This window comes from Periplaneta americana, chromosome 12 (assembly GCF_040183065.1).
Source record: "Periplaneta americana isolate PAMFEO1 chromosome 12, P.americana_PAMFEO1_priV1, whole genome shotgun sequence".
Taxonomy (NCBI): domain Eukaryota; kingdom Metazoa; phylum Arthropoda; class Insecta; order Blattodea; family Blattidae; genus Periplaneta; species Periplaneta americana.
The window spans coordinates 36,903,379-36,925,982 of NC_091128.1; the positions used below are offsets into that span (position 1 = coordinate 36,903,379).

Consider the following 22,604-nt stretch of genomic DNA (forward strand, 5'->3'; position numbering starts at 1 on the left):
CAGGTTCTTTAAAAGCCATTTGTAAGTACGAGTAAGTAAACTTTTGTCTATTTTTTGTTATGGGTGTGACAGATGTGTACATAGTCACAAAATAGCTACATATATAGAAAACTAACTTACCTGGAGACAAAATTTGTTGAATTTCCTTTAGTGTAAAGCTTAGTGCGGTGAACACTGCCTTGTACATGACAAACATCTTTTTAAAGGAAAAATACAAGTATGCAAACCAAGCAGATCCTGACAGACAAATTTCCTGCTGTGTGCATGGTTTCCTTTACCATTGGAAACATCAAACTTAACACACAAAATATTACATTATTATAACAAAAATGTGTGTATGTGACTAATGCCTACCCACCTCACTTGCGTGAATACTGCGGATAGAAGGCAGGACTGTGATCCATTTTCAAATTGCACAGCACCTCGGCAGGCCATGTTATGCATGATGTGTATCTGTGAAGAGTGATGTGTATTAGGGTGAGTGTATGAGTGTAGTGTAGAGAATGGGTGAGGATGATGGTGAAGATGCGTAAGGGAAAAGGGGAAACCCGTTGCCGGCACGTAGCCTACCCCTGTCGAATAGCACCAAGCGGGCGTTAAATTCAATGTTTGAGCAACTTGAAGAAGAAGCAAATAATTATTATCTACAATATTTAAAAAAAATTGGATCAAATGTCCACTTTGCATGGAATGGCCCAGCAGAGTTATCCCAGTTCATGAAAGTTTTGCACTTGTGACCCTCTTCTTCCCAAGGTGCGATATGTTCTTCAATTATTTTTAAGTGATAGAGTCTTTATACTGTATATAAGTACGGTGAATCTTTACAATAGCAGTACCAAAGGAAGGCAGATAACAAGGAATCCTCACCCAATACACTACAGAATAGCATTGGAGAGAGAGGTTTGGGTTGAGGTAGTGACATTCTTAGACAATTGTGGGAAAAATTTTTGTATATAAGTACGGCAAATCTTTACAGTAGTGTTAGCAAAAGAAGGTGGATAGCAAGGAATCCTCACCGTAGACACTAAGGGATAGCGTTGGAGAGAGGAGTTTGGGTGGGGTAGTGACATTCTTAGACAATTGTGGAACAGAATACCATACTGGAACAACTACAAACTGGCATATTGACAGGGTGCGAAATCTTAGGGGGGGGGGGGAGGGATGGGTAGGATTTCCCCCTCACCAGTGATTTTATCCCAAGAATTCTCTCCCCCCCCCACTAAAATATTCCGGGGGGGGGCGGTTTATTATAACGAGACAAACAGCGAAACATACACTACTAAAAATATTTTCATTTGAAGAATAATTTTTCATTAGATGACTAAAAATAATACATTAAACTTTATGAATATCAATTGAAATATCAGCAACAATCGATTGGAAATATTTAATTCGCTTCGCTCTGGTAATGTTATATACTATACCCAGTCAAAGGCATTGTCAAAGAAAGTGGAAGGCTTTGGGACGACGACAATGTGAAACGGAAGGCTTTGAGTTATAATGGGTCGACGACAATGACACCGTCTTGTGGCTGTGGATTATAAATTAGTTTATTACAAAAACATCTGCTAGGAAGGTGGTCAACAGTGAAAAGGTTTCATTGTCGCTTACAGAGGAAAGCACCTGGGCTGGAATGAGCAGTGAAAGAAACTGTAAATGATTTTTGTCCGTCTATCTATTGAAACAGACGAGCAAACACTGAAAACGAACGCAATGAAACATACAAAAAGTGGATTAATTACCCAGTACTTTAAACGTGATAATGTTAATACTAATATAACATCAGTAGAGTCGGTGATATTACAAGATTCGGTAAGTGAAAATGTGCGGGAAAACAAAAGTAAAATGACTAGAAGTGATGAAGCGATCTCGGAGGTAGAGTATTTATCTTTTAATGAAGATAGAAATAAAGTTTTAAGCTGTGACGAAGGTGAACATACGTCATCAAAGAGCGACAGTGCGATAGGAAATAACTTTTCAACGTCGTGGCAGAAAAATCGACCATGGTTAATATTTACTACTACTAACGAAAAAGATGGACTAGTGATGTTGTGCAGTGCTTGTGTTAAACATTCTCAGCAAGTGTGTAAAACAATTAGAACTTCATCTAGTGATTTACCTTGGTCAGGAGATGGTATAGCAAAGAAGAATAAGAATAAGAACCTTGACGTCATATATAAACATGAAAAAAAAAGTGTGTTATTCATTCGGATTGTGTGCAGCAGGAAAAAATATGCGAAAAGCAGATCCTAGAAACATGTACAGTAAATGCTAGTGAGCTATACTTAAAAAATCAAAAGGAAAAATTAGATGCAGCTGTTAAGGTGTTACGATCAGTTTATGTGGCCGCAAAAAGAGAGTGGAGTTTTCGTGACCATCCAGAACTTATACAGTTACAAATTGCGAATGGCGTAGATATGGGAACACATCTTTATACAGATAAGACCGCAGGAACAATGACTAATTTTATTGCTGAACAATTACTTTTAAAATTGGTTAATTTTTTTTAAATCGACTGACCTTTTTTTTTCCATTTCTGTGAATGAGTCAACTGATAGGTTTTCTGAAAAACACTTGATTTTACATGTTACGTACGTGAACGAACAAAATAATGCATGCTGCTGTTTCTATGAACTAGTACCAATGGAAAGTGCTGATGCAAAGTTCCTTGAAGAAAAGATTATCCAAGCTTTCTGAGAAGATGGCATAGGTGTGGAAATGCTTAAAGAAAAGCTTGTAGGATTTTGTTCAGATGGAGCTGCAGTATTTACTGGTGAAAAAGGTGTTACAGCTAGAATTAGGAGAAACATATCTCCATACCTGATTAGTGTACATTGTATGGCTCATAGGATGGACCTTGTTTCAGAACAATTTTTTAGTGACGTCAATGCTGTTCATAACTTTGAATGCTTGCTAGATGAACTTTATAAAATTTTCAGTAAACCACATACAGCTGCGAAACTTAAATACATTGTGGCGGCTATAGGCATCACGGGTTATCTGAAAGTTAAAAAGCTGTTTCATGTTCGTTGGATTTCTAGTGAGAAGGATGCTTTGTTGGCAGTGTTCAAAGATTTTCGTTGTATCATGCAGTTCTTAAACTTAGAATCTGAAAGCCGTGAATTATTAAGTAGAGATCATTGTAAATTGGCAGGACTTTATAAAAAGCTTTCACTGAGAAGAAATATTCTATTGCTAGGTTTCTTATTGGATATATCATGTGTTGTCTTAATTAGTACAACAATGCAAAAAGAGTCTGTTTCTTACAGTGAAATAGAAAATAAAATTAATTCCGCAACACAAACTCTTAAAGAAATGCGTGTTAAGAATGATCTTTATTTGAGTCTTTGCAAAGAAAATTACTTAACATACTGTAAACTTCAACCTGAAGAGGAAGGTGAAAACACAGAATTTGACAAAAGAAGAGAACAAATAATTCAAGGTTTAATAAATGAACTTGAATGAAGGTTTCCTTCAATTGAAGTGATGAAGTGTTTCTCAATTTTTTAAGAAAATAAAACTAGCGGTGCTATAAAATTTTGTAAAAAATTTGTTACATAAATTTGACATATTAACTCAACAATAGTAGAATTAATACAAATTACCACGTCATATGTAAATATTTGACTTATATAATAGAAGATCGGTTTCCCGCATTAACGTTCACCGACACGACAATTGAGGGCCCCAGCATTTGCCTGAACTATGTTCCCGTCGCTTGTACTGAACATGTTCAATTATTATTTATTGGCTTGTCCTTTTTAACTACTAAACCCCCGCTGGCCCACCACAATATGCTAGTGGACTCTCTCATTCAAACCGAAGTCACAGGATACGTTTCTCTTTCAGTACATTGTATGTTTTGTGTCGAAACTTTCGTCTTTTTGTTGTCGTTTGTCTAGTAAATTCTGTTCATTAGTGTTACTGGTTATAGTTTAACTGCACAATGGACAAGTACAGGCTTAAGTCGGGAGCTGAGAAGCATAAGTAGAGACAGAAAAAATTGAAAGATATTAATATGGGTGCTAGACTGCGTGAAAAATATTATGAAGATATTAATAAAGAGATCAATGATGAGCCAAAATATTTAAAATCAATTCATGGCTCTAATTTAGGGCCAACCCCACTGAAACCTATGGATCTCCTAAATAGTCTGAGAGAATTAAAACTGGATACTTTATTTCAAAATATTTGCATAGCCATTAGAAATTCTATACAATTCCTGTGACAGTTGCTGATGCTGAAAGATCCTTCAGCAAAATGAAGGAAATAAAAACCTCCATAGCATACACCTTTTCTTTCATAAAATCCCCTACAAAAAATAGTTCAGAGGCGTAAAGTCAGGGGACCGTTCTGGTCAGAACCCATAAACATAATGCATGTCTCGATATTCCGCGTTACTAAACATGTTTATGCATTCTCTTTAGCTTCTCTGTTGGTACTGAACTACAGGTCCTATTTAAGGCGTGAGGAGTGGCGGCAAAGTTGCCTCCCCTCTGTCTTCTGTTACATAATCACAACATTTCACGGCATGTGTTCCATTGTCATTCCATCAATGGTGGAAATCATGCTTTGTAAACAAACCTAGATCGAAGCAACTGACGGTAAATTAGTATTTATTGTTAAATATTATGAGATGTGAATTAACTGTATGGCCTGCTTTAACTCTGACACTGAGAAAGGACTTCCTGTTCTGAATGTTTCTTCTCACTGGTTAACCTAACCTTTTGAATCACCCTAATAAGTAATAAGATTCAGTTTACTCAGTTTTACCTTCGGGTAGGTTTGACAGAAGATCATGTACCCTTATAATGAGGCATTCCACATCAAATCGAACAGGCTTGTGGCTTTTATGTTTGGAAACAGTTTAAGAAATTGTGTGTGTAGGGGGTTAAAAGCAGAAACTCTGTATATTTTTATTACAGTCAAAAAAACTTTTTGGAATAAAAATTAAAAATGAGCGCACATTGATAGACATAAGCGCTCACAACTTTGGTTCTGTGTGAAGCACACAACTCATCTTGGGCTCAATTGAAAGACTAAGAATAGCAGTTTTATTTCGCATCAGTAATATCGTTTTTTGGATTAATTTATTGTAAATACAACATCAATACAATTTTAAAGTTGAATTTTCAACATGTTCGCAAGCATTTAGAAAATATAAATAAATAATCAATTTATTCTCGTTTAATTTTCTCACTGTGTGTGTAATTTGAAGATGGAACTGTGGAAATTGAATTGTAAAGAAATATTTTAGAAAGTGGACATGCTGCCTGTACTTGTAGGATGCATAGCTTCACTCAGCGATAAGGATCTGACTGGGGATATATTTTAACTGTCATGAAAAAATTAATCAATGCTGTTGAATAAACACTTCCTTGCGGAAAATTACACTAATCCTTATTGTCATTACATAGATACATTAAGACTCCGCACATGAACAAACATGCTGCAGAATCCTTCCGCGCCCCAACCAATTATTGGTTCTAGGTTCATGCCGGAAAATGAGGCATGCACTGACACATATAGAACAATGACAGATGACGTGACATAACAAACAATTATTTTAAACTAACAACCTAATATAAAACAGAGAATGAATGCGAGATTTTTACAAGAATTTGCTTACATTATGAAGAGTTTTTCCTTATGCCATTACAGCTTGCTTGCACTGTTACTGTACCGGTACATATGTTGCAGATCGTTAACAACACGCAATTTAACACTGCACAGCACTGACAAAGTACGCGTGTTATAGTACAGAATAAATAATGATTAATAACAGAAACTGACTGACCGACCATCGTTTCCACACCTCTTTGGTTAGTGTTTTGAGTGGTGATGCAGCAGTTTATTTTCCTGTAAATACTATTAGCTTAATGCAAGACACATGTGCTAATGTACTCTATTGTGATTGATATTCATCTATACAATGCTCTGCTACTATATCGCGCACAGCGTAGTGGCTGCATAGCATCTTGTTGACTAAGTCAATTAATTTTATATGAACTTCTTCGGTTTCCATCCTGAAATTTTGCACACATACTGAAAATTAAATGGAGAATACAACTATATTTTTTCGGAATATGTATATGTATATTCCGAAGTGATACAGGGTTAAAAGTTGTAATCAAGATGTATATATTTTTTCATATTGTTTTAGAGTAGCGAAATTAATTAAATTTAAAATTTTAAAATATAGTGATAGTTTATACACTAACTACTACATTTTATCTATTCTAACGCCAAATGTGTCGAAAGCGTGTTTAATTCGGTTTGAAATCAGCCTAGACTGATTCTCCTACGACAATTAGAATATGAAACATTAAAGTTAATATGAAGCAATGTGCAGACTTTTATGGAATATTATGTATTTTCTGACTAGGTATTAAATTAAAGGAGTTTGGAGACAATAAAAACAACTGTGTGTATATTTTTACTCAGAGAATGTCTAAAAAAGGTTTCATAAAAATTGGTGACATGAAGGTCATTTTTTATTTTAAATTGTCCTAATTGACGTGGAATGACTCATATAGAGTGAATAAGATTGGACCAAGAATTGGACCTTGAGGCTTACCATGAGGCATAGTTACATAGTATGATTTTACTGAGTCAATTTGTGCAACCAGTTATATGTTACATCAAACCTTTTATGCCAAGAAGATGTAATTTCCGGATTAGAATTTCGTGATTTATCATGTCAAATGTTTTACTAACGTCCAGAAAAAGACCAAAAGATTCCTGTTTATTGTCTTCAGCATTGAGGAGTGATTATATAAAGGATGCTATGGCATTATTAATTTTATTTCCTTACCTCTTCTAAATCCAAACTGAGAATTTGACAGTATGTTGCTATACTCTAGGAATGAAACTGATCTTTTGTACATAACCTTCCCAGAACCCAGAGATCAGAGATACAGGTCTATTGTTTTCAATATTTTGGTTTTCTCTCTTTTTGTAAACGACCGGACTTTTGCTACTATGTCAAAGATCTTAGGAAATCTTCTTGTAATTTTGTTAATGATGAATTACAGATGTCTGCTACTGGCAATGCTAAAATATGATCACAAGTCTTTATTATTGCATAATAATTTCCACTTGCAGGCTATTTTCGTAGGTTCTTCATTATTTTAAAAACTTCTGAGATTCTTTTTTTTTTTTTTCCTCATCATGTTGAAAAATTTGCTGTGAATTGCTTAATATGCAATAGTATTATCGCTGGCATTAGTTTCTCAGTATGTTGCGTAACATTGTCGAATAAGGTTCTAGCAGAGAGCAATGAATCAACTTGAAATAAATGAACAAGTGATCATTCATGTAACTGAAACTGTGAATAAGGGCGATACAGTTTAACTGCTATGATCCTAGTGTAGGCATCATGTAGCTATTATTTCGTGGAAGTTGCAGATGCGTTATAATGATACTAGTCTGTTGGTTTCAGTTAATAATTAATTATTGAGAGGCAAATGATGGACCTATTGCATCGTAGATGCGCTGCAGTGTACTGCCGCAAATCTGGCAAGGATGGGAAGACACGGCTGTTCAGGTTTCCTGTCCCAAGTAATGCAGTGCAACGCCAAAGGTGAGCGAATTGAATTACTAATGAAGTTATATTGATGATAGTGATGATAATTGATAATAATAATAATAATAATAATATTATTATTATTATTATTATTATTATTATTATTATTATTATTATTATTATTATTATTATTATTATTATTATTACTACTACTATTACTGTTGCTGTCAGACATAAGAGTTATGCAAGGATAACATTTATGTAGATAATTTTGTGTTATATTTTCGAATCTAGTAATAGACACTTCATTGTAACAGGTACCAAATATGGGCAGCTGTGGCAGAGAACCCTCATCCGAATAAAAGGGCCTTCCTCTGTGCTAGGCATTTTCATAAAAATCAATTTAAGGATCCATTCAGGTACAATTTATTAAGAGGGGCCATTCCGTCGAGAGATGCCTGGTATCCCTACACGTCAGAAGCTGTGGACAGCTTTCAATTCACCGAACTGCCGGGTATGTGTAGCCTAGTAGACACTATTATTATTATTGAATTAGCTTGTTTTCTTTAATTCAGCTTGATGTGTTTATTTCTGTAATGATTCGTGCTAATTACATGTTTTGTTCTCCCAATATACACTTCATTTTAAACTTTTTGTGTGTGCGTGTGTGTGTTTTTTTAATATTCATGTTTATTAAAGTTGTTTTATTTGTTCAAATTCTTTGTCTCACATTATTTGTGTCTTAGTTAGCTTGTCATTTAATTACATAGTTACTTCGTTATTAGCTAGATATTAAAGGTTGCTTACTGCTGTTAGGATGAAAGAAAGGCCTGTTAGCCTTATCTTGATTATCGTCTAGAAATGAATTATAGTGATACACAGAAAATACATTTTTTTGTGTTGATAAAGTTAATTGATTTCATAATCATATTTATAATTTCGTCCACACCTGTGGAGTAACGGTTAGCGGGTCTGGCCACGAAACCAGGTGGCCCGGGTTCGAATCCCAGTCGGGACAAGTTACTTGGTTGAGGTTTTTTCTGGGGTTTTCCCTCAACCCAATACGAGCAAATGCTGGGTAACTTTCGGTGCTGGATCCCGGACTCATTTCACCGGCATTATCACCTTCAGACGCTAAATAACCTAGATGTTGATACAGCGTCGTAAAATAACCCAATAAAAAAAATCGATTCCTCATGGGGGAAGAAATTTTCTCATGAAATTTCGGCCAGTGTATGGGACCAGTGCCCACCCAGCATCGTGATGCACTTGGGGAGCTACAATAGATAGTGAAAGCCAGCTATAATGGCTGGGAGGATCATCGTGCTAACCACACGATACCTCCATTCTGATAGGATGACCGTCCGCCTCTGCTTCGGCATGTGGGCGTGAGGCCAGCAGCCGGCTGGTCACTCGAGGCCCTTCACGGGCTGTTGCACCACGGATTTGTTTATAGACTTTGTTCTAGTGAACTTTTATCATCTTTTTCAAATTATTCTTTAGTTTTTACTGACGGATTCTAGTTAAATGATTGTCTTTGTTGCTCCTTCGTTGCAAATGGACAGATATTTAAAACCAAATTGAGCGAATATACCAGTGTTTTTACTGCAGAATTATATGCTTTTTACAGAGCTTTATTGCTTTTAATTAGACAACCTCGGGGCAAATATCTAATCTGCTCCAACTCTAAGTGTCATTCAGTCTCTACAGTTTTTCCATTCAGATGATCCCCTTGTGTTAAGAACACAGCAGCTATTCCACACACTCCTAAGCTCTGACTCCGAGATTGGAGTAGTGTGGATTCCTGGTCATGTTGGAATTCCAGGGAATGAGGCCGCAGATGTTGCAGCCAAAGATGGTACTATGAATGGCACTCTGGTATATTGGCGCGAGAGGTGGCAAGACATACAAAATCACTTAAAATATAGAATATCGTGTCAGTGGGAAGGAGAATTTTCTGTACTAGGGGGAAATAATTTACGAAGTATGAAGAATACCATGCGAATTTGGGATTCGTCAACAAGAGCGTCACGACACGAAGTTTTACTCACCCAATTCAGAATTGGCCACTGTCGTCTGACAGATGGCCATCTCGTACATGGCGAACCTCAACCAGAGTGTGAGATATGCCGTGTAGCAATTACGGTCGAGTATATTTTATTGCAGTGCGTGAAATATGAGCGTGACCGTCGACAATGTGCAATTTGGCTGACTCTACGTGACGCTCTTGCAAGTGATTTTAATTGTGTGAATGCCGTTCTGAGTGTTTTATTGAATAGTGGACTTGACAGGGTGATATAGTTTTTTATGGGCCCTTTTTATTAAGGTCCAGACTCTTTACATCGGAGGTTATATTTATTTTATATTTGTATTTTATATATCTGACATTTCAGACATCTTACATCCGAAGAGCCTATTTAAAAAATTTTTTTGTTTTGAAATGTGCTATACAATTTATCTCTAGTAGTCTTTGTGTTATTATTTTATTGGTTCGTTTTGAATAATAGGGTGTGAGAACTGCTCACATTTATGAACTTTAAGAATCACCTTGTTGATACTGCATTTGTGTACCTCGGTTTTACTGTGACAACGTTTTTTTTTAATTCTTTTTCGCATACTGATTATTGTATTATTTGTATTTTATGTTTTGTGAACAATTTTAGATAAGGGCGCAAATAGCCGTAGTTGCTGATGTGACCTTCTTAAACCCCACCAACTATTTATTTGGAGGATCCGAGCACAGTCTTAATGTTCCATTCAGTTTCTCCACATTAACTAGAGGCTATGAACCCAACCTGATTTTGGTTCACTTTTAAAATTATTTTGGAATTTTCCAACTGATTAATTATTTTTCTCTACGTTTTATTCCTAACAATTGGTTTCCTATCGTCTTTTAATTTAATCACTCGCAGATCTTGAACACCACCAATTCCAGTAAAAACATCAATATCATTATTTCTAAATTTCTCTCTATCAGTTGTATCATATTAATCTAACACACTTTACTGGTGACTAACTGTAAACATGCAAAAACTTTGAGACCAAATATTGGTTATGCTGTAATGTCTTACATATTTCATTTACTTTATATTTTAACTGACTTATCCTAATGGACTTTACTTTATATATACCATAACTTTCTAAGGAAATACTTGCTGATTTAGTTTTATCACAGTTGTTAGAGTTGATACTTTTTTTTTAATTCGTTTAATACCAGTAACCTACTGTCTGTATACAATTTAAATTCCACATCACTCTTTTCAACCACTGATATTTCATACCAAGTCTAACTCCAATATTGTCAATTAACACTGAGAATGTCTTGAACTGGTACACTTTTTTTCTGCAATAGTTAAATTCTGAACAAAATACTCATTAACATAATATTGAGCATTTTCAGCAATCTTCAGCTTTCTTACAAAACATCAATTGGCAGAGTAACTAATCTTTCCACATGTGAAACATTGCCTTTCTCCTTGCTGGGTATTTGTTTGGCATATTATTTCCTTCGCACTTCAAACATCTGAGGGTAATCCTCGAGCATTGATATTTCGTACTGAATTATTTTGCACTTGTCTGCCACTCTGACACATACACCTCTACATTTTAGCATCACTATCACTTGCTTACATGCATTTTAGTAATTTCATTATGTTTACAAGTATCATTGGTCCTATCCAAATTCAAGTCTAGTATATTCAATAAATTTTCTTGTAGTTCTACATCATTAATTTCCACAACTAACCATCTCATATTATTTTTCACATTAATCAGAACAATTATTTGTTTTAGAAAGTGATTAACTGGTTCGTTTTCATATTTAGTCCTTTTGTGGAAGACAAATCTTCCTTTACGAATGATCTATTTCTCAAACTATCTTAAAGCCAGGTCATATTTTAATTTACCACTGCTATTTAAACCAAAATTATTTTACATTTCCAAACCTTCTCCAATTAAGTTTAGTAATATTGCAACTTAAATATTGTATTGAGAATTAGGTTTCCTGCTTGCAATGAAACAAATATATTTCTAAAGTTTGTTTAAACTCCCTCCAGCTCATGAAAACCTATAATTGTAACTAAACACACCATTTGTAATATGATTGCCATAATTATATTTCTTCTTCATTTCTTGTTGTCTTCTATTATTTGTAAACAGTATTAATTACAAATGTATTTTATTTCGGAAACCAATATTGCATATAAAGTGTAACACTTTTAAATGAAGTAAAAAGATGGTGTAATGAAAATTTGCAACATTTAAATTTAATTAAAAAACATATTTACAATTTCACAATTTACAACAAAAGATAAATCATATGAGACAAGTGCTGTTACTTTTTTAGGGTTAACCATTGATAAAAATTTAAATTTAAAAAATCATTGTACTAAGTTTATCTCAAAACTGAATTCGTTATCTTTCATTTTAAAAATTTTAGATCTATGCTGATGCAAATCCAGCTAGTTTCTATGTATTATGCATATGTCGAATGGCATTTGTTTCTGGTGTTGGTTTACCTCAACACAAGATGTATTCCTATCTCAAATAATAAAGTGTATGGCTGGAATACATTTTTTGTAAGGCATATGTTAAATCTTTTAAAATGTTAACGTTTCCTGGTTTATATATTTTAAATTTGTGTACTTATGTATTTTGTAATAGGGAAATACATCCAGAATGGAAATTTTCATGGTCTTAATACCAGACAATGTAATGTATTTCACATTTCATTAAATAAATTAAGAGTTGGATGCAAATCACCAAATGTTATTGGACTGAAATTATAAAATAAATTGTCTGTAGATATTAAGAATGTAAGTAAGGTTTCTCATTTTAAAAGGAAACTAAAAAAGTTTTTGATTGAAAAAAGTTTCTGTTTTGTGGATGACTATTTCAACGGAATTAATAACTACTGACTTTTACTATTCAATGTATTTTGGAATAACAAAAATTAAGTAAAAATTGATAAATTGAAGATGTTGATACAGCGTCATAAAATAACCCAATAAAATATAAAAAATGATAAATTGAATATATGACGTGATCCATTCTAAAACTGGCTATGTGCACTTCTTATAAAATTGAGTTTCTGTAATACTAGACTACTTAAGGGATTAACGCAGTGCACGGCAGACTGTTTATTCGTCTAAACTGTCTGTTTGCCTGTTATTTTTAATGTTAAAAACTGAGTGTCATTCCAAAACTTTCTATTTGGAGTTCTGTCATACCAACACTGACTTTTTGCACCAATGAGAGTTGTTGTTGTTGTTGTTGTTATCCAGTGCTGGGATTTGGGAATGAAGCCATTAGCGCTCTTGCTCTCCAATATTTCTCTGTGGTGGATCCAACAGGTAGAACTTCACAGGTTTGAAGATGTTCTGCAGTCATTTCTTCTTCTTTGTGGCATAGAGGACAATTAGGATTCATGTAAATTCCTATTTTAAGCACGTGTTTGAGCCAAATAATCATGTTCCGTAAGCAGTCTGAATTTTGCTACTGCAGTATTACGTGGGATTTCTGGAATAATTTATGTTTTTTTATTAAAATGTTCCATTTTTTATCTTACGCTTTGTTACATAGTATTTGGTTTTGCTTGATTTTATATTTGTTTTTAATTGGTCTTTTCATGGGTTGAAAAAGTAGGCTTTTATTTGTATTCTGAATTAAATTGGAGCCTTTTTTGGCAAGAAAATCAGCAGTTTCATTTCCAGCAATTCCGCAATGTGCAGGTATCCATTGCAATTGAATTCTTTTCTGTAGTTTTTGAAGTTGTTGAATCATTTTGTGACATCTTTAATTTGGATTGACATCATTTTATATGAATTTATTGGGTATAATGCTGCTTTAGAATCAGAGAATATGACAGCATTTTGAAATTTATCTATTCTGTATAGTAGGTGTTGGAGTGAGATATGAATAGCTGTTATTTCCACATTAAAGTTTGTTGTATGATATCCTGCTGGTTGATAAAATGAGAATAACGCACACGTAATTCCTGATCCTGGGTTGTTATCGATAGTAGACCCATCTGTATAGATATGTAACCATTCTTCTGGTGGGTATCTAATGTTCACAGCTTCTAATGCTAGCGCTTTTAGTACAGGTTTGGAAGTTTCAGATTTTGTAACTGGTTCTTCTAAATCCAGCTGAATATTAATTGGTTTGAAGGTTAGAGGGTTTTCTCTGGTTAAAATGTTTTCTTTAGATTTAGGGAGATTCAATTCTGTTTTTATTTCCGTGACTTTGAACAGGAAACTTGTTTGTGTTTTCAACTTGGTTGGTTGTAACAGACTTTTTTCCCATTTTGTTGTTAACCACAGAATTTTTTCATGGTGTGTTAGTGCCTGCTCCTCTAGAGTTAGACGTATTGGAGGGTTCTGGGTTAAGGCTTGCATTGCCATGATAGGAGTTGATTTTGCTGCACCAGTTATTAGTCGCAGGGCCTGATTTTGGCATACTTCTAGTCGATTCAGGTTAGAATTATTTACTGTAATTATTACCTCCGCATTGTAGAGAAGTATTGGCTTGATGAATGTTTTGTACGTGATGTTCAAAGTCTGCCGATTACTACCTCACTTGGCTCCAGCTAATCTCTTTAAAATTGAAAGTCTTTTCGTTGATTTGTTTACTACTGCTTCAATATTATTTCTCAAAGATAATTTTGAATAAAAAATTGACCCTAGATATTTCGTTTCATATGTTTGACTCAGGTTTCTTTTCTTGAACTGTAGATTTAGTTTAGGAATTTTTTTCTTCAAGCTAAATATTTGAAATGTTGTTTTATCAGTATTTATGGCCATGAAATTGCTGTCAGTCCACTTTTGTAATAGGATCAGAGCCTTTTCCATTGAAGCTTTGGATTTGACTATTTGTGGGAAAGATGTCCACATGACCATGTCGTCTGCAAAAAGAGCTGTCTTTATTTCTGCGCTTGATACAGCCGAGGGAAGATCGTTGATGTAAATGTTAAACAAGGTTGTACTCAGTACTGCACCTTGTGGGAGGCCCATTTTTATTTGTCGAAATTTGAAAGTACTGTCATTGTATTTTGTAGCACAGAAACGCTGGGAAAGGAAGTGAGTGATCCAGTTTAACATGTTGCTTTGAATGCCTAGTTTTGTGAGTTTTTCGAGTAGATTATACCTCCATACTGAATTGTATGCTTTTTCAAAATCAGTGAAAACTGATAGCGTATCTTGATTTTTGTTGAAAGATTCTTTGACAACTTGGGATAGCTGAATTGTATTTTCTTTTGTAGATAGGTGTTGTCCCGGCCAGGTCCAATGGACCCATTAACCAACGACAGGTGTGGTCTTCCTGTCATACTGGGTGTTTACGTGAGTGGGTGATGTAACCACCATTACAAACAAAAAATTGGTGCCCACTTAACTGTTACACTTATGCTAATTAACCTAAACCAATGAGAGTTTAGTGTAGGTTCAGGTAGCCCACCATTTTGCTTCTTACGTGACATTTCTCTAATCTTGTGGCCAAGAAAAACTTATTTGTATTATTTGAAGTAATACTTTTTTTTTTCCTGAAAAAAGTTGTGAAAGTACACATAGCCAGTTTTGGAATGAACCACCTGATATGGCTATTTCTATACTGTTCAATCATGTCAAAATGTGTTTTAAAGTAAATGATTTAGTGCCTACTTCAGTGCTTATCATTTGCGAAAGTGCTTATTTTGAACTTGTTTTAGTGCCTATTTGCCTGCCTCTTTTAAGTTTTTAGCGCCAAGCTCTACTTAAACCCCAGTAATCGTATAAAAAATTGACATACACATTATTCAAATCTTGTTCTTTCAGTTATAATGGATACTATCAAGACAGAACCTGAGGACGATCCGTTGGCTGTAGACGCAGTTCTAGAAGAGAGAAATCCTTCACCAGATGTAAGACTAACCTTTGTTTACTCATGTCTATTCTGTCATATATTACTATGTGTTAACAAAAGTCTACACTGCCAGGAATTTTTTATGGTTACGGTATAAACTGACGTTGCTCAATATTTTCAGATTAAATACTTTGACAGCTTCATTCAGGATTCTAACTTAAGGTATTTCCCGAGCTATTATTAAATAACTTCTTGCAGTCGACCTACGATAACCTTGGAATTACCAAATAGTTACAGAATGTTCATCTATCATATCCAAGTATGCATTGTGCTTTACAGTATGAATAAACATTCTCACAATATTAATGAATGATAAACACATGTTGCCGTTTGTTACAGTAACAAAATAATCTCTTCTTAGCTGCCCACCATCTCATGTGACATAGTTTTCCACGTCATGTATGGCTGCTGGTATGGCATGCTGATCACATGTTTTGGTGTGTCCATGTCAGCTGGTTGTGTACTGATGCGCTAAAACTTCTGACGACGCGGAAAATATGCGAATCACTACTGTAGATTGACTGACATCATCTGGCCGACCTTTTACCCAGCCGCTAAGTCTCAATTCGTCATTATAAGCTTGTTGAATTTCTCTTTGGTGTCTCCAGTGCTGTCACCTACTTTCGATTAGTGGTCGACATAACATAGTTTTCACCATCCTTAATTATGACTTCATCAGTCTGGCAACACGTAACTGATGCAATCATGGGAATCGTTCACCAGTTGCAAGTAGCTTGGCACTCCCACGCTCCAGCTGCTAGGTGATAAGAACTGCAATAGCACTCGATTTTCTATGTCAAAGCCACAGAAGTTTTGATAGTACAGTAGGAGAGATTTAATGTTTCGCATACCTCTACAGGAAAAATTACAAGACAACAGATTGGGTGATGGAGACAGCCAGGCAAAATTTCTGAACCGTGGAATGTATTTCTGTGCAAATATTTCTGAGTACATTCATAGATTGTTGTTGAAAGTAAACTGAAGTTGGGTTAATATAATGTTTCTGGAAATACGAACTTATTTAACATAGCAACACAGCTATTTGACATAATAGCAATTGTATGGCTGTGATTTTCGAAATTAGGGACCAGTCATCAGAAATGCTGAAATTCCTCACCATATCGTTAACTTTTCGTTATGGAGAGGTCTCCCAACGATTCATTTTGCTTCAGTTTCAGGTTTTATTTGTTAACATTCTCATACCATTCGAAAAGGTTTTTGTTGGACATTACTGTATTTGTCATTGAAAGGGCTCTGGCTGTTGTGTCACCAACTGAATAAATTGTTCATAGAAAGCCTTTCTTGCAGCACAGTCGTAGTCTGAAGGTTAGTGCACCACTTGTGTAAATGTGAAATCAGGTCCAGTGATCTTGTCGACAACTGAAGTATCTGTGCATGGTGATCATCTAGAACTTCATTTTATATCATTTCTACAAGTTGCACATTTTTCCTGCATCTGTACAGTCTTTGCACTGCAGACACTGTAGATCATTCTGTTCTAGTTTGCTGCTCTGGAACCCATCCAATTGAAATATTGTCTAAATCTTCACTGTGTTGTTACTGCAGAATCACAGACTTTGAAAAATGTCTCTGTAGTAAAGGTACAATATGCTTGTGACTACCATTGCCTTTAGTTTACTGAAAGGTGTCTGTGTCTAGCTGTTGATGTGTGAATTAAACTAAGTTGAGTTTAAATGGCGGATCTTGACAGTCCTACTACTGTGATGTAAAAGATCTATTGGACTTCTCCATCATATCATCCTATCAGTTCAGTACTGGCAGTTTATTGTTCTTGATGAACTGAATCAAACTACAGACTGGGACGGATGATAGCTCATTAAGCTTTGGAAGGTATTTTTCGAAAACGAGAGCACTTTGATGAGTGAGAGCATTGCGATCACATAACAGATAGCTGCAGGCTCATCTCCCTGTAAACAACTTACAAGTTGAGGTGTTGTGTTGTCTCACCTTCTGCTGGAGTTTTTTGAGGGCACAATGTCCTGTAAGGAAACGTATTGCCCAAAACGCATTTTCTTGCGCAGTTTTAACAAGTCACTGACCTACTTCTATCACAATCCCTTATGAGGGCTTTGTAGTGTAAGGAGCCCTCACTTCAGTTCAGTAATTTGTGTTTCTTAAGAGTCCAGTCCCTGATAACCTGCTAACCGGTCTTGATGGTCCCAACACAAGCTCTGGCTCTATGAATGGTACATCAGTCCCCTCCTTGGCACCTATGCCATGTCTCACATGTGCTAATGGTTCGAGGAAGACTTAGTCCTTATATAACAGTTCCATATGGCCGGAGGAAACATTGACCACTATCTGCCTGTACTGCGTCTATGGCCCTTCACATTAGTCGACTTCCACATAGTTGAAGACCGGAATTAATTCATCGACAGCAGTGACTTTCCAATCTTCTAACGCATCGACAACATCTTCCTTGGGCACAATGCCAGGGCTATAAGCCCTGAGTATTGTCCTGGCAGTCCCTCGGTCTTGCCTCTAGAAAGCTTGGCCTAATATGGAACAGACAAATGGTTAAGCATTTTGCACAACGCTTATTGCACTTGTTTTATAATCAGCTGCAACATACAGAGGTTGCAAATGATGTCAAAAACGTTGCTGTACTTCTTCAAGTGATGTAAAAAGTGCTTCATATGCTTGCCCAATTTTTTTTTCATGAGTACCATTACTACTGGCAGCCATGGTTCGCAGTCTTGGACATAGATCGTGTATAGTTGAAGAAAGGCTGTGGGAACTGACTTAAATGTGCTGTCCTTTGTCCAGAGTGTTGATCTTTGCAGCATTCTCAGCTGCCTGCCATTTTTTTCACCTTGCATAGCATTAAAATACAAAAGCCATCTACTTTCGTCTGGAGTTCTCTTATAGTGATCATCTATATTCCGGGGATCTGGTTGTAAATTTTCTCTTCGTATCTTATGGACAGTTCTTTTTAGAATTTCTTCCCTTGGTAGGTACACATTTGCTTCACTGGAAATATCTCTTGCATGACGCTGGACAATGGGTGAAGGTGGTGCATCTAATATTCGCGCACTTTCCTTCATCAACTCATGATTGGAATGGTCAGATGGACTGTTGACAGTTTACTTATATTTTGTTAAGCGATATGGTTTTCGTAGAGTTGCATCCCCCATGCTGGTCCCATCTCCAAACATAACCAGATTTGCGGACTTCATGTTTGGAATACATATAACCTTCATGTATTAGTTTCTCATGGCCCTTAATGCTTCTTGTGAAATGAAATTACCCCATGAGGGTGCTCCATCATTACAATAATTTTGTTGCAGCCGTAAATAAATACGACATTTAACTTTAAACCACTGATCACAAGTCCGGTGGCGAAAATTCAATCAGTGAGCACAAGTCTGTCGATGAAAATTTAATCGGTGACGAAATAGTACAATGGCGACAGTTCTGGTGACGAGAATTCCTAAACCCAATAACCAAATGAAATGCTTGATATCAAAATTGGGTCTAATCAGATAAGGCTTCGTTCCATCTCCATGGTTGCATAAATGTTTGGAATGAGGGAGCGAACTGTTTGAGAATTCCTAGCTTAATGTCAGTGAATTACGTTTTAATTGTTTATAATTAGTAATTTTTACATCAATAGCTCAAAGAGCCGTCCTTGTAACCAAGCAGCCAATTTGCAGTAAGGAAGTATTATTCATTGTGTACAACAAATATGGTAAACAAGGCAAATGTGTTAAAATGGTGGTATATATATTTTTGTGGATTTTTTTCATAATGTAAAGAATTTTTATCTGCACTTTTAGATGGCTCTGTTTCTTGTTTTGGAGCATATTATCTTTTATTAGGAATGCACGCACACAACCAAATTAACACAATGAATTTCCGTCTGTGGTATAATAAAATAGCAATTAAACATCGAAGTTATGAGCAAATGTATTTTAAGTATTAGTAATAATGCTGACTTGAAATAAATGTTGTGTAGTGTGGGATAGTGTGAACTACTGTGGCTGTTCCTCTTCACATTTGTTTGTTATGGCAAATCATTTCTATGGTCGTCAGCTTCCCATCATGTCTCTGCATTATCAACTATTTAGCTCCAGGATCACCTCAAACATTTCCGATTTAACCCCACATTTTCACACTAACTTTCCTGCAGTAACACGCCATCAGATATATTTTCAGTTGAATTATATAATACATCTAATGCTGTGCCATGCAGTTATCATTTTCTCCATTCCCTGTGTTGCTCATCTCCAAGAGGATAGCAGACTCAGTGTTAAGGGCTGCAAGGAATGATTGATCTTCACGTCTGTGTATTCAACAGGAGGAGAGCACGGACCCCAGCTATGATATCAAGTGGGAAGTGAAAATTGAGGAAACTGCAGTGCCAATCATATTTCCTGTACTGAAGTGCGAGTCTATGGTAAGTCAAGTTTATTGATATTGAGCTCGTGTTTTGTTTCGCCTATGACATCATCATCACAGAACTTCTCTCATAGTTCTTTGATTGACATGAGTAAGGCTTTAAAAGTGTCATCACACTATTAATTGTGTCTCATTTTGATGGGCTGCAAGAAGGTATTCACTTTCGGTTCGAAGACAATTTTCATGAATTTTGTTTGCAGTGGTTTTATCACACGATTACGAATTGATTCAACTCGTAATTGTTCCACATATCTAGACATGACGAATTTTTTGTAATTTTTCGCAAAGTAACAGAGATATTGTGTTGTAAATGAGGGGCATTTTCACAAAACTCGTTATCTACATTTTTTTAGATTTTGAGGTTTTAGCGTATCCTTGTGTTTTTGGGTCAAGAGAATCCAATGGTGCTATCAGAATTAAGCTAAAGTTGGTAAGTATATCAGTAAATTGATCTTGAAATAAAAGAGATTTTTCAAAACTCGGTATCTACAGTTGTGTATTTTTAGAAAAGAGCTCTCTTGAAAAAAAAAAAGTTTTTGCAGATAACGAGTTTTGTGAAAACGCCCCTCAATTCTAGAACATTACACCCTCATATAATCAGGATAATAAATTAGTGTGCGGAAATAAAATTCAAGTGCAGTATGAAAACAATACACCAAAAGTTAATATTTTGTTAATATGACAATAAACATATAAATCTGGGGAAGCACCCTTTAACACAATGAAAAGTGTTCATTGTAATCGTAATAATTTATATCGTTCTATATACACTATGATGTGTTATATTGTTAAAATGTTAGTAAGCTCTCCTCTTTATACACTTCATGGTCCATTCTAAGATGATTGAAACACATTGGATGTTAAGAAAAAACTCAAATATTGAGACATTTCCGTGATTAAAAATTGTGTGATAAGTAGTCTATTAATTTGATAAATCATGTAACATATTTACATAATTTTCGTATTCCGTTATAGTATGGATTTATTCTATTTCCTTCATTCTAAGTTTGCAATTTCTTTTTCGTTTCAAATTATAGTTACAAACAGTCTTTTGAAAATGGTTATATTGCAGTTTGAACTGTGTAACATTGGTTTTCCCTGTTAATAACCTTCGAACTGTGGATAGTGCATTTTCAGTCCCGCATTAATTTTAGTGCCTATGGTAGATGTTCACTGCACAGTCCATAATGCCTATCTACTATAACAAATTTACGTTGTATTTTTCATTCGGTATCTTAAAGATGAAGCCATACACACCAGGAAGGGTCCACTGCTGTGAAGCGACACCATGAAATGAAAGGGTCTGGGTTCAAATCCTGGTTGCAACAAAGTTACCTGGTTGAAGTTTTATCCGAGGTTTTCCCTCAACCCATAAAGGGCAAATGCTGGGTAACTTCCGGCATTGGACCCTGGATTGATTTTGCTGGCATTATCACCTTCATCTCATTCCGATGCTAAATAATCACAGCAGTTGAAAAAGTGTCGTAAAATAACCGATTAAAAAAAAAAGAGGTGGATGTTTTATATACTCAGAGGATGGTGATGACAGTATAGAAATAGTGTGATTGGTGAGAGAAAAATGGGGAAACCTCGCGATATCTGGTGAGGCTCCATAACTGTCGACTATGAATAATGTTTTGGCATTGCTTGGACTTGAACTTGGGGGATGGCAAGAAAGGTGTTGGTCCTGCTATTCTGGTAATGATGTACACCTGGCAGAGTGGGAAGTGCCAAAAAATTTAAAAAGTAAGAGTGAATGAATGTAGAATAGTTGATTTGTGTGAAAGAATTAAGGGAAAAACATGTTGGACACCAGCGGATGTGTACAATCGATTGAGTTTTGTGGACCTCATGACATACAGTACTGTATTACTTTAATTTACTTTTAATGGAGTGTTGTTATATTTCGTGCATAATAGATATTGGCTTAAAGATTTTTACATGCAGAGATAATAAAATTAATTAAAGATTCTAAGATCTAGTGGTAGTTGGGAGGCCGGAGGGAAAAAGACCTTTAGGGATACCGAGACGTAGATGGGAACATAATATTAAAATGGATTTGAGGGAGGTGGGATATGATGATAGAGAATGGATTAATCTTGCTCAGGATAGGGACCAATGGCGGGCTTATGTAAGGACGGCAATGAACCTCTGGGTTCCTTAAAAGCCAGTAAGTAAGTAAGTAAGAAAGATCTATTATGTTTTACAGTAACGAAAACACAAGTTCACCACTCTTTAGTAGTAATTACGTACTTTTATTTACATCATAGAAAAATAATGAGTATTTGTTTCTTCTTAACATCTCTTTGAAACAGGTGCACTCTGGAGTCAACCTGCACCGTACTAAATTTCTTTCATCTGTCCTAACCATTAAAAGAAAAAGATACAATTTAAATACTTGATAATTTCGTCTAGTTTGAAGTTGTTAATGTCTACAACTGTCTCCTTTAACTGTTCATTCACAGTAACTTCAATTCCAGGTGCACTGTGTGTTATTAAATTTAATTATATTTCAGTGATTCTGAGCTCTTCAATCTCCTTATTATCGTCATAATCATCATCTTCATCACCACCATCATCATCATCATCATCATCATCATCATCATCATCATCTAAGAAGGTATCGACTATATGCCCTATTACTATCTTGTATTTTCTTCCTGCTGTTTAATTGAACACATTTTATTCATCATTTTCCTCGTTGTTAGTAGCGAATTATTTCCCAAGGCAGTTTTCCCAATCTTAGACTTGTCTTTTTCAGTTT

At 35.4% G+C, this 22,604-nt stretch overlaps 1 protein-coding gene across 3 annotated transcripts in view; it reads left to right on the forward strand.

Moving 5' to 3' along the window:
• LOC138710293 (zinc finger protein OZF-like) overlaps window positions 1-22,604 on the forward strand; it is a 67,770-nt gene that overhangs the window by 43,735 nt on the left and 1,431 nt on the right. For 2 of the 3 annotated variants that reach the window (XM_069841072.1, XM_069841073.1), the window contains 4 exons: window positions 7,442-7,582; window positions 7,843-8,039; window positions 15,334-15,419; window positions 19,740-19,838. In XM_069841072.1, the coding sequence (XP_069697173.1) occupies window positions 7,467-7,582; window positions 7,843-8,039; window positions 15,334-15,419; window positions 19,740-19,838 (498 nt within the window). In that variant the 5' untranslated portion in view covers window positions 7,442-7,466. Of the gene's footprint in view, window positions 1-7,427; window positions 7,583-7,842; window positions 8,040-15,333; window positions 15,420-19,739; window positions 19,839-22,604 lie in introns of all 3 variants that reach the window. The other variant, XM_069841074.1, reaches the window with a different exon arrangement.